The 18,426-nt window shown below is 40.8% G+C and overlaps 1 protein-coding gene across 5 annotated transcripts in view; it reads right to left on the minus strand.

The window, feature by feature from the left end:
- STX16 (syntaxin 16) overlaps positions 1-18,426 on the minus strand; it is a 92,054-nt gene that overhangs the window by 12,169 nt on the left and 61,459 nt on the right. For 2 of the 5 annotated variants that reach the window (XM_075846495.1, XM_075846494.1), the window contains exon 1: positions 16,708-16,979. The exons of 1 other annotated variant lie outside the window; for it this stretch is intronic. In XM_075846495.1, the coding sequence (XP_075702610.1) occupies positions 16,708-16,788 (81 nt within the window). In that variant the 5' untranslated portion in view covers positions 16,789-16,979. Of the gene's footprint in view, positions 1-16,662; positions 16,981-18,426 lie in introns of those variants that run through there. 2 more of the 5 variants (XM_075846492.1, XM_075846493.1) reach the window with 2 other exon arrangements.

The raw sequence follows: 18,426 nt of genomic DNA on the forward strand, positions 1-18,426 counted from the left end.
AATATCACCATTATCCTGTGAATTTGCTTTGTGATACTTATGGAATGCAAGTTTTCTGGCAAACAAATTGATGTCTTTAATCCATAAAAAAATCATCTTTTGCCGGTGTTGAGGAGTAGGACAAGCCCCTACGTAAAAGACGCTCCTGATGGAAACCAAGTTGGTAAGGAGAGAGATTGAAAATCTGCATTTCACTTTCTATTGTATCATCCCTTGTTAGATCTCGTCCTAATGCTAATTGTGATTGGGTCCCCATCGTAATGTTGCTGGTCCCAAAAAAGGAAAAGCATTGGGGGGGGGGGGGGACTGTAGAAGTCCCTATTGGACATAGAATATTCGTACCAGCCACATGTTCCATTGATCCGATAGAATTGGATGTCATGGCTGATGTTGAATAGGTAAGTGAATTGGTAGATAAGGATGGTGCTGTAGAGGTTATAGGTGGCCCCCATACGTGGGATATGGTCTGCAGGGTGCAGCGTTAGGCTGAATATTAGGCTAAGTATGAACTTGTGATCTAGATGTCTCAGAGGATCCTGCTGCTTTTTTCAGAGGAATGTGATTCAGATTTCTAATTTTACGTTTGGTCCCTAATCTCACTTGTTCGTTTAATTGTCTAGAATCGTCTGCACCTGAAAGGTCAGACTCTGACTGATCGGTATATCTCGTTTTACGGTTATATCTTGTATCTTGATTATAGGTGGGACGTGATCTACGAATGTACACTTGTCCAGTATCAAAATCTCTACGGTCTCGCACGTATTTCCGATGTTTCCTATCCTTATCCCCTTCCCGACATCCGCCGTATATATACGGCGCTGTCGGGCAGGTCTTCCCGAGAAAAGCAGTACCATTACGTCGCGGTGATAGCGCGGGCTCATGAGCTGAGCCCGCACCATCACCGCCGGGTGGCAGCTAGCTCCGATTCCTGCCATTAACCCCTTAGATACAGCGATGCAAAGCGATTGCTGCATCTTAGTGGTTTGTAGCAAATCGGCAGCCTGCCATGCAATAGCAAGACTGCCAACTGCTACTATGGCAACAGGAGGCCTAACAATGGCCTCCTGTCTGCCATTACGGAGGCCGATTAGAGGTCCCGACCGGAGCTGGATTGGCTTGCTGTCAGTGAATAACTGACAGTTCTAATACATTGCACTACATAGGTAGTGCTATGTATTAGAACGTCAAACAGTTGGACCTTCAAGTCCCCTAGTGGGACTAAAGAAAAGTGTAAAAAAAAAGTAAAAATAAAGGTTGTAATAAAATATGTTTCAAGTAATAATATAGAACACGATCGCCCTTTTTACCTTATCAAGTCATTTATTATTGAAAAAAATAGATAAAGCCATACATATTTGCTATCGCCGCATCCGTAACAACCTGAACTATAAAAATATTGTTTTGTCCCGCGCAGTGAACGCCGTAAAAAATATCTCAAAAATAATGGCAGAATTGCTTTTTTTTTTGGTCACTTTGTCTTCCAAAAATTGAAACAAAAAGTCGCATTTATCCAAAAATGGTACCAATAAAAACTATAGCTCGTCTCTCAGAATACAAGCCCTCGTGCAGCTCCATCAACGAAAAAATTCAACGTTATGGCTCTTACAACTTGGAGACAGAAAAAATACATTCATTTTACAAAAGTAATTTTATTGTGCAAAAAGTTGTAAAACATAAAAAAAGTTCTATAAATCGGGTATCGCCGGAATCGTACTGACCCGCAGAATAAAGTGAACATGTAATTTATAACGCGTGGTGAACGCTGTATAAAAAAAACCTATGCCAGAATTGACGTTTTTTGATCACCTGGCCTCCCAAAATAAAAGGATAACAAGTGATGAAAAAGTCACATGTACCCCAAAATGGTACCAATAATAACTACAGCTCGTCCCGCAAAAAAACAGCCCTCATACCGCTACGTCTATGAAAAAATAAAATTAGTTAAGGCTCCAATAAGTCAGGAAAGAAAAATATGCAGTTGTGCCCGAGGGGAAAATTTCTTCTGTTTCAAGTGGCGATTTATCAAGGACCTAAAATTAGGGAACCAGGAAGGGGAGGGCCCAAACATATCCGCTGGAAACGAGGGTGCCCGTATTATACCAGGACAACACTTCCCAGCAAAATTTCCCAAACTGCAAAGGTGCGGAGTGTGGACCAAAAGGGGCATAAGAAAGGACATTTATCAGTGCGACACCGGCCTGTGCAGAAAGGATTGCTCCACAGCGTAACACACATCTATGGATCATTTTATAGTTTACCCCATTATTATACCACCTGACTATGCCCCTGATGTACCCTGCCCAGCTTACATGTGCCCCTACAGTGTGCCCAAACAGCAGTTTACTTCCATATAAATGGCATCACCATACCCGGGAGAACCCTTTTAAAAAATGTTGGGGTGTGTGTCTCCAGTGACACAAACTGGGCACGACCTATTTGCCACTGAAATGCCACATCTCGGGAAACATTTTAATTTTTACTTTGCACCGTTCGCAGCGCAATCATTTATGGAAAAGACCTTTGTGGTGAAAATGCTCACTATGCCCCTTAATAAATGCCTTGAGGGGTGCAGTTTCCAAAATGGGGTCACTTCTCAGGGGTTTCTTTTATGATTTCACATCAAAGCCTCTGCAATTGTGAACCAATACTGTGTAATTTGCCAAATTAGGCCTTAATTTCGCATGGTACTCTCTCACTACTGAGCCCTATCGATATTCCAGGCAAAAGATTAGGGCCACATTTAGGTTGTTTCTAAAACTGGGAAACACAGCATGATAATTAGTGCTCTTGTCTTGTTATAGTGGCACAAACTGGGCACCACATATTGGCATATCTATGGAAAAAAATTAAATTTTCACTCTGCAACATCGAGTGCACACTAATTTCTGCAAAACATCTGCGGGGTTAAAATGCCCGCTACACCCCTAGGTGAATACCTTGAGGGGTGTTGTTTCCAAAATGGGGTCACTTGTGGGGGGGGGGGTTTCCACTGTTTTGGTTCCACAGGGGCTTTGCAAATGCGACATAGCGACCAGAAACCAATCCAGCAAAATCTGTACTCAAAAAGCCAAATGGCGCTCCTTCCCTTCTGAGCCCTGCCGTGTGCCCAAACAGCAGTTTTTGACCACATATGGGGTATTGCCGTACTCGGGAGAAATTGCTTTACAAATGTTGTGGTTCTTTTTTTCCTTTATTTATTGAGAAAATTAAAAATTTTGAGCTAAAGCTACGTCTTAATGAAGAAAAGGAATTTGCTTTTATATTCACTGCCCAATCCGAATAAAATCTATAAATCCCCTATGGGGTCAAAATGCTCACTACAACCCTAGATGAATTCCTCAAGGGGTGTAGTTTACTAAATGGAGTCTCTTTTGGGGAGTTTCCACTTAACTGGTTCCTTAGGGGCTTTGCAATAGCGACATGGTGCCAAGAAATCAATCTCAAAATCTGTGCTCCAAAAGCCAAATAGTGCTCCTCCCGTCCTGAGCCCTGCCGTGTGCCCAAACAGCAGTTTATGACCACATATGGGGTATTGCCGTACTCAGGAGAAGTTGCTTTACAAATGTTGGGGTTCATTTTTTCCTTTATTTGTTGAGAAAATGAAACATTCGTAGCTAAAGCTACGTCTTATTGAAGAAAAGGGATAGTTTTTATTTTCACTGCCCAATTCTAATAAAATCTATAAAACCCCTGTGGGGTCAAAATGCTCACCCGTAGATTAATTCCTCAAGGGGTGTAGTTTCCAAAATGTGGTCACTTGTGGGAGGTTTCCACTGTTTTGTCCCTTCGGGGGCTTTGTAAATGCAACCTGGTCTCCGCAAACCATTCCTGCTAAATTTGAGCTCTAAAAGCCAAATAGCGCTCTCTCTCTTTCAAGCCCTGCCGTGTGTCCAAACAGCCGTTTATGACCACATGCGGGGTATTGTTTTACTCGGATGAAATTGTTACAAATTTTGTGGCGTTTTTTCTCCTTTAGTCCTTGTGGAGATGAGAAAAAATTAGCTAAACCTACATTTTCGTTGAAAGAATGTAGATTTTCATTTTCACGGCCTACTTCCAATCATTTCTGCATTAAACCCGTCGGGTCAAAATGATCACTATACCCCTAGATCATTTCCTTGAGGGGTCTAGTTTCCCAAATGGGGTCACTTTTGGGGGATTTCCACTTTTGGCACCGCAAGAGCCCTTCAAACCCGACATGGTGCCTAAAATATTTTCTAATAAAAAGGAGACTCCCAAAATCCTCTAGGTGCTCCTTTGCTTCTGAGGCCGATGCTTCAGTCTATAAGCGCACTAGGGCCACATGTGGGATATTTCTAAAAGCTGCACAATCTGGGCAATAAATATGGAGTTGTGTTTCTCTGGTAAAACCTTCTGTGTTACAAAAAAAAATGGATTAAAAATGAATTTCTGCAACAAAAAAAAAAAAAATTTGTATATTTCACCTCTACTTTGCTTCAAGTCCAGTGAAACCTCTAAAGGGTTAAGAAACTTTCTAAATGCTGTTTTGAATACTTTAAAGGGTGAAGTTTTTAAAATTGGGTGACTTATTGGGGGTTTCTAATATATAAGGCCCTCAAAGCCACTTCACAACTGAACTGGCCCCTGTAAAAATACCCTTCTGAAATTTTCTTGAAAATGTGAGAAATTGCAGCTAAAGTTCTTAGCCTTGTAACGTCCTCGAAAAATAAAAGAATGTTAAAAAAACGATGCAAACTAAAGTAGACATATTGGGGATGTTAGTTAGCAACAATTTTGTTTGATATAACTGCCTGTCTTACAAGCAGATACATTTAAATTAAGAAAAATGCTAATTTTTAAAATTTTTCACAATTAAATACTGAGTGTATTGAGCAAATTTTGCCAGTAACATAAAGTCCAATGTGCCACGAGAAAACAAACTCAGAATTGCTTGGATAGGTAAAAGCATTCCGAAGTTATTACCACATAAATTGACATGTCCGATTTGAAAAATGAGGCTGTCAGGAAGATCAAAAGTGGCCAAAGCGGGAAGGGGTTAATTTCCCCTTGTAGATTTTCTATATTTTTTTGTAATCGGGATTCACATATTGTGAATTCCAGTAGGGAATTAAATGCCTGTATGTCACTGATTTTCTTTTTCAAGTTGTCTACTGATTTTAGAAAAATCACGCTTCTGAAACTCGAGAAGGTAATTGAGCATACGTAAAGAATTGCTGGTAAGAAGATCCTCCCACCCTTTAATGAAATCAACATCACCACGATGTGAATTGGGAGCGATATTAATGCGTAAACCCCTATATAAATTTTTTTGTTGTATATATGTTTCTAAGCTGGCAATTTCCCAGCATGATCTCACATATCGCCTATAAGTCTTCTGTAGGTCTTTGAAAGCTGTATTTATGTCAGATTGTTGGGGGTATGTTCTCCATAGAAAATGCAAAAGCAGCCTCAGATGACAGATTTTCAATGAGCTGAGGCTGCTTTTGCATTTTCTATGGAGAACATACCCCCAACAATCTGACATAAATACAGCTTTCAAAGACCTACAGAAGACTTATAGGCGATATGTGAGATCATGCTGGGAAATTGCCAGCTTAGAAACATATATACAACAAAAAATTTTATATAGGGGTTTACGCATTAATATCACTCCCAATTCACATCGTGGTGACATTGATTTCATTAAAGGGTGGGAGGATCTTCTTACCGGCAATTCTTTACGTATGCTCAATTACCTTCTCGAGTTTCAGAAGCGTGATTTTTCTAAAATCAGTAGACAACTTGAAAAAGAAAATCAGTGACATACAGGCATTTAATTCCCTACTGGAATTCACAATATGTGAATCCCGATTACAAAAAAATATAGAAAATCTACAAGGGGAAATTAACCCCTTCCCGCTTTGGCCACTTTTGATCTTCCTGACAGCCTCATTTTTCAAATCGGACATGTCAATTTATGTGGTAATAACTTCGGAATGCTTTTACCTATCCAAGCAATTCTGAGTTTGTTTTCTCGTGGCACATTGGACTTTATGTTACTGGCAAAATTTGCTCGATACACTCAGTATTTAATTGTGAAAAATTTTAAAAATTTGCATTTTTCTTAATTTAATTATATCTGCTTGTAAGACAGGCAGTTATACCAAACAAAATTGTTGCTAACTAACATCCCCAATATGTCTACTTTAGTTTGGCAACGTTTTTTTTAACATTCTTTTATTTTTCGAGGACGTTGCAAGGCTAAGAACTTTAGCTGCAATTTCTCACATTTTCAAGAAAATGTCAGAAGGGTATTTTTACAGGGGCCAGTTCAGTTGTGAAGTGGCTTTGAGGGCCTCATATATTAGAAACCCCCAATAAGTCACCCAATTTTAAAAACTTCACCCATTAAAGTATTCAAAACAGCATTTAGAAAGTTTCTTAACCCTTTAGAGGTTTCACTGGAATTGAAGCAAAGTAGAGGTGAAATTTACAAATTTCTTTTTTTTTTTTTTTGCAGAAATTCATTTTTAATCCATTTAGTTTTTTTGTAAAACAGAAGGTTTTACCAAAGAAACAGAACTCATTATTTATTGCCCAGATTGTGCAGCTTTTAGAAATATCCCACATGTGGCCCTAGTGCGCTTATAAACTGAAGCATCGGCCTCAGAAGCAAAGGAGCACCTAGAGGATTTTGGGAGTCTCCTTTTTATTTGAAAATATTTTAGGCACCATGTCAGGTTTGAAGGGCTCTTGAGGTGCCAAAAGTGGAAATCCCCCAAAAGTGACCCCATTTGGGAAACTAGACCCCTCAAGGAAATGATCTAGGGGTACAGTGAGCATTTTGACCCGACCGGTTTAATGCAGAAATGATTGGAAGTAGGCCGTGAAAATGAAAATCTACATTCTTTCAAAGAAAATGTAGATTTAGCTAATTTTTTGTCATCTCCACAAGGACTAAAGGAGAAAAAACGCCACAAAATTTGTAACCATTTCATCCGATCAAAACAATACCCCGCATGTGGTCATAAATGGCTGTTTGGACACACGGCAGGGCTTGAAAGAGAGCGCTATTTGGCTTTTAGAGCTCAAATTTAGCAGGAATGGTTTGCGGAGACCAGGTCGCATTTGCAAAGCCCCCGAAGGGACAAAACAGTGGAAACCTCCCACAAGTGACCACATTTTGGAAACTACACCCCTTGAGGAATTCATCTACGAATGAGCATTTTGACCCCACAGGGGTTTTATAGATTTTATTAGATTTGGGCAGTGAAAATAAAAACGATCCCTTTTCTTCAATAAGACGTAGCTTTAGCTACGAATTTTTCATTTTCTCAACAAATAAAGTAAAAAATGAACCCCAACATTTGTAAAGCAACTTCTCCGGAGTTTGGCAATACCCCATATGTGGTCATAAACTGCTGTTTGGGCACACGGCAGGGCTCAGAACGGAAGGAGCACTATTTGGCTTTTGGAGCACAGATTTTGAGGTTGATTTCTTGGCACCATGTCGCTATTGCAAAGCCCCTAAGGAACCAGTTAAGTGGAAACTCCCCAAAAGAGACTCCATTTAGTAAACTACACCCCTTGAGGAATTAATCTAGGGCTGTAGTGAGCATTTTGACCGCATAGGGGATTTATAGATTTTATTAGGATTGGGCAGTGAAAATAAAAACAAATTCCTTTTCTTCAATAAGACGTAGCTTTAGCTCAAAATTTTTAATTTTCTCAATAAATAAAGGAAAAAAAGAACCACAACATTTGTAAAGCAATTTCTCCCGAGTACGGCAATACCCCATATGTGGTCAAAAACTGCTGTTTGGGCACACGGCAGGGCTCAGAAGGGAAGGAGCTCCATTTGGCTTTTTGAGTACAGATTTTGCTGGATTGGTTTCGGGGCGCTAAGTCGCATTTGCAAAGCCCCTGTGCAACCAAAACAGTGGAAACCCCCCACAAGTGACCACATTTTGGAAACAACACCCCTCAAGGTATTCACCTAGGGGTGTAGCGGGCATTTTAACCTCGCAGATGTTTTGCAGAAAGGAGTGTGCACTCGATGTTGCAGAGTGAAAATTTTATTTTTTTCCATAGATATGCCAATATGTGGTGCCCAGCTTGTGCCACTATAACAAGACAAGCGCGCTAATTATCATGCTGTGTTTCCCAGTTTTAGAAACACCCTAAATGTGGCCCTAATCTTTTGCCTGGAATATCGACAGGGCTCAGTAGTGAGAGAGTACCATGCGAAATGAAGGCCTAATCTGGCAAATTACACAGTATTGGTTCACAATTGCAGAGGCTTTGATGTGAAATCATAAAAGAAACCCCTGAGAAGTGACCCCATTTTGGAAACTGCACCCCTCAAGGCATTTATTAAGGGGCATAGTGAGCATTTTCACCCCAAAGGTCTTTTCCATAAATGATTGCGCTACGAACGGTGCAAAGTAAAAATTAAAATGTTTCCCGAGATGTGGCATTTCAGTGGGAAATATGTTGTGCCCAGTTTGTGTCACTGGAGACACACACCCCAAATTTTTTTTAAAGGGTTCTCCCGGGTATGGTGATGCCATTTATATGGACGTAAACTGCTGTTTGGGCACACTGTAGGGGCACATGTAAGCTGGGCAGGTTACATCAGGGGCATAGTCAGGTGGTATAATAATGGGGTAAACTATAAAATGATCCATAGATGTGTGTTACGCTGTGGAGCAATCCTTTCTGCACAGGCCGGTGTCGCACTGATATATGTCCTTTCTTATCCCCCTTTTGGTCCACACTCCGCACCTTTGCAGTTTGGGAAATTTTGCTGGGAAGTGTTGTCCTGGTATAATACGGGCACCGTCGCTTCCAGCGGATATGTTTGGGCCCTCCCCTTCCTGGTTCCCTAATTTTAGGGCCTTGATAAATCGCCACTTGAAACAGAAGAAATGTTCCCCTCGGGCTGCACAACTGCATATTTTTCTTTCCTGACTTATTGGAGCCTTAACTAATTTTATTTTTTCATAGACGTAGCGGTATGAGGGCTGTTATTTTGCGGGACGAGCTGTAGTTATTAATGGTACCATTTTGGGGTACATGTGACTTTTTCATCACTTGTTATCCTTTTATTTTGGGAGGCCAGGTGATCAAAAAACGTCAATTCTGGCATAGGTTTTTTTTATACAGCGTTCACCACGCGTTATAAATTACATGTTCACTTTATTCTGCGGGTCAGTACGATTCCGGCGATACCTGATTTATAGAACTTTTTTTATGTTTTACAACTTTTTGCACAATAAAATTACTTTTGTAAAATGAATGTATTTTTTCTGTCTCCAAGTTGTAAGAGCCATAACGTTGAATTTTTTCGTTGACGGAGCTGCACGAGGGCTTGTATTCTGAGAGACGAGCTATAGTTTTTATTGGTACCATTTTTGGATAAATGCGACTTTTTGTTTAAATTTTTGGAAGACAAAGTGACCAAAAAAAAAAGCAATTCTGCCATTATTTTTGAGATATTTTTTACGGCGTTCACTGCGCGGGACAAAACAATATTTTTATAGTTCAGGTTGTTACGGATGCGGCGATAGCAAATATGTATGGCTTTATCTATTTTTTTCAATAATAAATGACTTGATAAGGTAAAAAGGGCGATCGTGTTCTATATTATTACTTGAAACATATTTTATTACAACCTTTATTTTTACACTTTTCTTTAGTCCCACTAGGGGACTTGAAGGTCCAACTGTTTGACGTTCTAATACATAGCACTACCTATGTAGTGCAATGTATTAGAACTGTCAGTTATGCACTGACAGCAAGCCAATCCAGCTCCGGTCGGGACCTCTAATCGGCCTCCGTAATGGCAGACAGGAGGCCATTGTTAGGCCTCCTGTTGCCATAGTAGCAGTTGGCAGTCTTGCTATTGCATGGCAGGCTGCCGATTTGCTACAAACCACTAAGATGCAGCAATCGCTTTGCATCGCTGTATCTAAGGGGTTAATGGCAGGAATCGGAGCTAGCTGCCACCCGGCGGTGATGGTGCGGGCTCAGCTCATGAGCCCGCGCTATCACCGCGACGTAATGGTACTGCTTTTCTCGGGAAGACCTGCCCGACAGCGCCGTATATATACGGCGGATGTCGGGAAGGGGATAAGGATAGGAAACATCGGAAATACGTGCGAGACCGTAGAGATTTTGATACTGGACAAGTGTACATTCGTAGATCACGTCCCACCTATAATCAAGATACAAGATATAACCGTAAAACGAGATATACCGATCAGTCAGAGTCTGACCTTTCAGGTGCAGACGATTCTAGACAATTAAACGAACAAGTGAGATTAGGGACCAAACGTAAAATTAGAAATCTGAATCACATTCCTCTGAAAAAAGCAGCAGGATCCTCCGAGACATCTAGATCACAAGTTCATACTTAGCCTAATATTCAGCCTAACGCTGCACCCTGCAGACCATATCCCACGTATGGGGGCCACCTATAACCTCTACAGCACCATCCTTATCTACCAATTCACTTACCTATTCAACATCAGCCATGACATCCAATTCTATCGGATCAATGGAACATGTGGCTGGTACGAATATTCTATGTCCAATAGGGACTTCTACAGTCCCCCCCCCCCCCCCAATGCTTTTCCTTTTTTGGGACCAGCAACATTACGATGGGGACCCAATCACAATTAGCATTAGGACGAGATCTAACAAGGGATGATACAATAGAAAGTGAAATGCAGATTTTCAATCTCTCTCCTTACCAACTTGGTTTCCATCAGGAGCGTCTTTTACGTAGGGGCTTGTCCTACTCCTCAACACCGGCAAAAGATGATTTTTTTATGGATTAAAGACATCAATTTGTTTGCCAGAAAACTTGCATTCCATAAGTGTCACAAAGCAAATTCACAGGATAATGGTGATATTGATCGTAGAGAGAGGAGGCCCCTTAAGGCCTTGGAGGATTTGTATGATGAGAATGAATATCCAGCGAGTGAGGCAATTGGTCCCTTTTTTACATTGCGTCCTAAATCTAAGGCTGGGTTCACACGAGCACATTAACGTCCGTAATGGACGGACGTATTTCGGCCGCAAGTCCCGGACCGAACACACTGCAGGGAGCCGGGCTCCTAGCATCATAGTTATGTACGACACTAGGAGTCCCTGCCTCTCCGTGGAACTACTGTCCCGTACTGAAAACATGATTACAGTACGGGACCCTGCACTGAGTTCGGTCCGGGACTTCCAGCCGAAATACGTCCGTCCATAATGTGCTCGTGTGAACCCAGCCTAAGAGTACACCTCCGTTATCACAGTACTCGCACATAGATACTTCTGTAAAAATGGTCAGTACGGATTTACGACAACTCAGAACAAAGCTCTAGAGTCTTTGATAATCTCAGTAAAAGTGAACAATTGGCTCTGGAAGAATTATCCAGGAATGAAGATCTCATTTTTAAGCCATCAGATAAAGGTGGGATCATAGTGATCATGGACCGCACTGACTATGTGAGTATGGTCCAGAGGTTACTTGGTGACACCACCACATATATAATCCTGGATAGTAATCCCACTGATAAATTTCTATCTCACCTACGGAATATACTTCCTGAAACTAAAACTAAAGATCTTATCACACGAGATGAACTCAAACAAATGTTTAACCCTGCACCTACTTTGGCTACTTTCTATGCACTGCCGAAGGTCCATAAGGCCTCTCACCCTGTCCCTGGCAGGCCTATAGTCTCGGGCAATGATAACTTAACATAAGGGATAAGCACTTATATTGATGACATTTTATCATCTTTTGTCCCTTCCATCCTTCTTGCGGGATTCTAAGGACCCCGTCACCAGGATTCACGAAATTCATATAACAGAGACTAATCTTATAGAAAGTATCGATGTAGAATCGTTATACACAAATATACAACACAACTTCGGCCTCGCAGCCGTCACACACTTTCTCAGCACCCGGGGGATTCAGTTTGTCACCCAACAAATTTGTTCTTCCACTTCTTGATTTTCTTTTAACACACAATTATTTCACATTCGCTGGTAAAATTTACCATCAATTAAAAGGCACCGCGATGGGCACAGTTTGTGCACCCACTTATGCAAACTTATTTTCGGGGTGGTGGGAATATTTTCACGTTTTTTCTGAAGATCTTCTGTTTTACATTTCTCACATTTTGTTTTGGGGTCGTTATATTGATGATATTTTGATTTTATGGGATGGTGAAGAGACAATATTTTCTGATTTTCTCACGATGCTTAACAATAATAACATTGGTATGAAGTTCACTTACGAAATTCATGAAACTGAGATTAATTTCCTTGACTTGAGAATCTCTTTGGATCCTGGCGGCCGTGTACATAATGACATCTCTCATAAACCTACTGCCACTAATAGTTTCCTACATTGGAATAGCGATCATCCACCAAGCCTGAAGAAGGGAATCCCTATAGGTCAGCACCTACGAGCTACAAGAAACTGTTCTAACGATCCTGCTTTCCAACAAGAATGTGACACCTTATATAGAAAATTTAGAGCACGAGGCTACCCCAAAAAAAGCTTATGCCTGTGCGACAGACTGAACGGATCTTCTTATTAATCGAACTAAGAATTCGGGAGAAATGAGTAGTAACATTAGATGTATTGGGACTTATGACGTTTGGTCCCAGAGAGTGAAAACCGTAGGGGTAGAAATTTGAGAGAATTTTTGGTTCACAGCCACTACTGAAAACCATCTATACCACGTGATACACGGCTCCCCTCACCTATCTCTGGTTCCTATCCATGTGGACATTGTTCCTTCTGCCCTCTTATGCCAGAAATGAAGACATTTGTCAATCCTTCTAATGGGAAGTCCTATGAGATCAGACAGTTTATTACCTGCCAGAGTGCGGGGGTTGTATATATTGCACAATGTCAATGCTCTAAAGTTCATGTAGGCAAAACCATCCAACAATTTAGAAGAAGAATCTCCAAGTATCTAAGTGCCATTAAGCGAAGAGAAGAAACCCCGCTGTCCAGACACACGAGATTTATGCATGAGAATGACACCAGATCCATCCAGTCTTGGGGTATCACCGTGCTGAAACCTGGTCCCAGAGGAGGTCATTTACACCGTAGGTCGTTACAGGAGGAAGCGCGGTGGATTTACAGCCTAGACAGCCTTAGTCCTGGTGGACTCCATGAGGGCTTCACTTTTGAGACTTCTTGTGAATTATAATAAAAATAACCTGTAAATCCTGAACTTGCTTCGAGCTCTGCGGACAATTTTTGCATTTTCTAATAATTCTTGTCTTTCAAATACGGTTACCACAGGTTTAACCCTACAAATACCTTCCAATGTGGTGGCGTTCGCACATTAAGCTTTACTAGTTCTTTGTCTTTGAATATGTTTACACATTGCTGATGTCTCCATTTATTTGAGGTTATTCTCTGAATTTTATATATATTCATACAATGATCTTTCTTTTGATAATTCATCTACGTGCCCTAATCTATAGGTGATCTGGTTATTATTATTGAGCAATATCTCAGCTCATTGATGTGTAGTGATCTCGTCTTTATATTCTTGACAGTTCTCCTACCTAGTAGAGCGCAGTCCGTATATAGACTAATATTTTCTATATCGCCTTATCAATAATTATAGGTTATTGATAGTGGAATATTGTTCTCTTATTATAATCAATCTTTCTAATGTACTTAAACTTGTATTTTCCACTACCTTCTGTCAGTCAAGTCCACTGACGGGTGCGGTGGCTTTCTTTCCTTTATACCTGGTACTTCTGTGATAGATATCTCTGTATTATTACTAGGAGTACGGATGTGCTTCATATTCTAAGTCCACTGACATGCGCAGGGAACGGATTTTCACACTTATCTATTTGGCGATATCTTCTTCTACTACTCAGGCGTGAAAGCGAGTCCTCTATTGGCCGGGTAGTAGCGCTACGGGATTGGAGTACACTGCTGTCAATCATTCTTACCACAAAAGCGATAGCGAGTCCCTTATTGGCTGGGCGCTGCCTGTGCTTGATTGGAGCAAATCTTTTTACATAGGGGCCTGTCTTATGAGCATCACCCTGATTGGTAGCATCAGTTTAGCGGATGTCACAAGTGAGGTCATAAATAGAAGACTCGGTCGCGTTCGCCGCCATTGGCCCCTTTTAACCCTGAGGACGCCACTACGTGGTGAAACATGTCGGGGGGGGGGGGGGGCTCTTTTCTTTTTAGAATTCAATGTGTTCTGACAATTCTAAGACCTTTTTCCAGCGGACTCCAGCCGCGAATTCTAGTGGTCTCATACAGGCAGTGCGGCCATCAGAGGTGGTGGTCTGACTCTGCACGCAGAGTACAGACTACAGGGCAATATCCGCATTACTATATAGGGACTTGCAGTTCACATTGCGCTTTTAATCTTCATTTTTATGCTTAATAGTCATTTACAATAAAGTTATAATATTCGTAAGTGTTCAATAGGTGTCTGGGAAACAAGGGATCATCTTTTTGCCTTTGGCAATATTGTTTTTTCTATATTATATACAGTACATTATATGTGACAGCTGCCTGTATACAGGTGATGTATATCATATACAGTACATTATATGTGACAGCTGCCTGTATACAGGTGATATATATTATATACAGTACATTATATGTGACAGCTGCCTGTATACAGGTGATATATATTATATACAGTACATCATATGTGACAGCTGCCTGTATACAGGTGATATATATCATATACAGTATATATGTGACAGCTGCCTGTATACAGGTGTTATATATCATATACAGTACATTATATGTGACAGCTGCCTGTATACAGGTGATATATATTATATACAGTACATTATATGTGACAGCTGCCTGTATACAGGTGATATATATCATATACAGTATATATGTGACAGCTGCCTGTATACAGGTGTTATATATCATATACAGTACATTATATGTGACAGCTGCCTGTATACAGGTGTTATATATCATATACAGTACATTATATGTGACAGCTGCCTGTATACAGGTGATGTATATCATATACAGTACATTATATGTGACAGCTGCCTGTATACAGGTGATATATATCATATACAGTACATTATATGTGACAGCTGCCTGTATACAGGTGATGTATATCATATACAGTACATTATATGTGACAGCTGCCTGTATACAGGTGATATATATCATATACAGTACATTATGTGACAGCTGCCTGTATACAGGTGATATATATCATATACAGTACATTATATGTGACAGCTGCCTGTATACAGGTGATATATATCATATACAGTACATTATATGTGACAGCTGCCTGCATACAGGTGATATATATCATATACAGTACATTATATGTGACACCTGCCCGCATACAGGTGATATATATCATATACAGTACATTATGTGACAGCTGCCTGTATACAGGTGATCTATATTATATACAGTACATTATATTTGACAGCTGCCTGTATACAGGTGATATATATCATATACAGTACATTATATGTGACAGCTGCCTGCATACAGGTGATATATATCATATACAGTACATTATGTGACAGCTGCCTGTATACAGGTGATATATATCATATACAGTACATTATATGTGACAGCTGCCTGTATACAGGTGATATATATTATATACAGTACATCATATGTGACAGCTGCCTGTATACAGGTGATATATATAATATACAGTATATATGTGACAGCTGCCTGTATACAGGTGTTATATATCATATACAGTACATTATATGTGACAGCTGCCTGTATACAGGTGATATATATTATATACAGTACATTATATGTGACAGCTGCCTGTATACAGGTGATATATATCATATACAGTACATTATATGTGACAGCTGCCTGTATACAGGTGATATATATCATATACAGTACATTATATGTGACAGCTGCCTGTATACAGGTGTTATATATCATATACAGTACATTATATGTGACAGCTGCCTGTATACAGGTGTTATATATCATATACAGTACATTATATGTGACAGCTGCCTGTATACAGGTGATATATATCATATACAGTACATTATATGTGACAGCTGCCTGTATACAGGTGATATATATCATATACAATACATTATATGTGACAGCTGCCTGCATACAGGTGATATATATCATATACAGTACATTATATGTGACAGCTGCCTGTATACAGGTGATGTATATCATATACAGTACATTATATGTGACAGCTGCCTGTATACAGGTGATATATATCATATACAGTACATTATATGTGACAGCTGCCTGTATACAGGTGTTATATATCATATACAGTACATTATATGTGACAGCTGCCTGCATACAGGTGATATATATCATATACAGTACATTATATGTGACAGCTGCCTGTATACAGGTGATCTATATTATATACAGTACATTATATTTGACAGCTGCCTGTATACAGGTGATATAAATTATATACAGTATATATGCGACAGCTGCCGGTATATACCGTAGGTGATATATTATATACAGTACATTATACGTAGCAGCTGCCTGTATACAGGTGATGTATATTATACACAGTATATATGTGACAGCTGTCTGTATACAGGTTATATATATTATATACAGTACATTATATATTATATGGGGGGGGGGTTACACTACAAATTGGGTCTATATGATGCGGTCACATCCCGGGGCCGGAGACTCACCGCTCCGCGGCTCTGCGCACTCCCCGGGCGGCTGGGATTACTCACTTGCTCGGCCAGAATGTGCCGGTTATGGGCGGCATTGTTCCGCAATAATAAGAAGGCGTCGGTCAGGCGGCGAGTGGCCATGTTCCTAGCCGGCACGAAAGATCGCTAACCCTCCCCGCCCGCCCGGTACCCGCCGCTCACACACCCCGGCCAAACGGCCTACTACACCCGCCGCCGGACACCACGGCACCGACAGCCCGCATCCCAGCACTTCCGCCAGGAACCTGAACCGGGAAAACAACACGTCCGCCGCTTCCGCCAGAACCGGTGTGTAACTGGAAATAATGTCCCCTAACTTCCGGCAGAGGCTGGCAGTGTTTGAGAATAGAGGTTAGCCACTGTGCTATCGCCATTTTACTGTAGACCAATGCCCTGATTTAGGTATAAGCAATAGTAACATGGTGGATGTGCTACAACGCGGCACAGAGACACTTTAGAATATACAGTTTGACCTCTTGTACTTAGAACGTTAAACCACACCCCTTATCCATGATTGGCTGATGAAGGGTCACTTGTCTCAAACAGTGGTTCTTTTGTTGAGTAAAGGTGATAATTGAAAGAAAGCCAAAAAATAGAAGTTCCCTGCATTTATCAAGAATATTGTTAGCTTTTGTGCAGGATTAGAAAAGTATGGCTTATTTCTTCCAAAAACAGCGCCACACCCGTCCACAGGTTGTATGTGGTATTGCAACACTACATGTAGTACATCTTTAGTAAAGTTATGAACACTTTATATTTAGGTCCAAAGTTCCGTGCTGTTTCATTTCATAGGGGGTGCTCACTGTGTACGGATTTATACAGCTAGTATTGAACTTAATGGGAGCTGTATAAATTTGTGAGCTCCCCCTAGTGGTGGCTGTTAGGTAAAACCAATGCAAAGCAGCAGATAAATGTATGACCTCCCTTCAGAAAGAAACTGAAATGTCAAAATAAATGAAATGACTACATCCTTTTTAAAAAATAAAAATGTTACTGTAATCTACATTGCAGCGCCGATCTGCTGCAATAGCAGATAGGGGTTGCAAAATCTGGTGACAGAGCCTCTTTAATGGGGAGAGAGGAATAAGTTGCTGCCAGACGCTCCGTTTTATCTCCTGTGAGAACAAAGGATTGGGCCTCTTGGTACCTAACATGCCGATCCTTCCTTCCCCCGATATCTGCCGTCAGGGGAGAGTTGGGAGACCACCATACACATTCGATGGGTCGGCCGATCCAGTCAAAATCGGCAGGTTCGGCCGACATTCATCTAATGTGTATGAGCACCTTCAGTTCTTTTCAATTAGGGCACAGCTATGATCAGTGACTGAAGCTTAGCCGCATGGTAGTCAAAGCTATAAGGGCAGTCTGAAGTAGTATAAAACTAAGCTTTTATGTGGCTTGGGCTTCTGCTCCGTGCTTAAAGTGTAGCTAAACGTTTGACAAACTTCTGACATGTCATAGTGACATGTCAGAAGTTTGTTTTGGTGGGGGTCCGAGCACGTAGACCCACACCAATCGCTAGAACGAAGCAGCTGAAGAGTTCGTGTTTGATCACAGCTGCTTAGTTTCTGTTCGGCTTTTTCCGGAAATAAATGTATAGTGTACGGACTCAATAGAAAGTCTACGAGCCCGTACTCCGATTCATTGGCTTTCCGGAAAAAGCCGTACAGACACGAAGCAGCTGAGCGCTCACACAAACTCTTCAGCTGCCTCATTCAAGCGATTGGTGGGGGTCTCCGT

The sequence above is a fragment of the Rhinoderma darwinii genome, chromosome 13, assembly GCF_050947455.1.
Source record: "Rhinoderma darwinii isolate aRhiDar2 chromosome 13, aRhiDar2.hap1, whole genome shotgun sequence".
Classification (NCBI taxonomy): domain Eukaryota; kingdom Metazoa; phylum Chordata; class Amphibia; order Anura; family Rhinodermatidae; genus Rhinoderma; species Rhinoderma darwinii.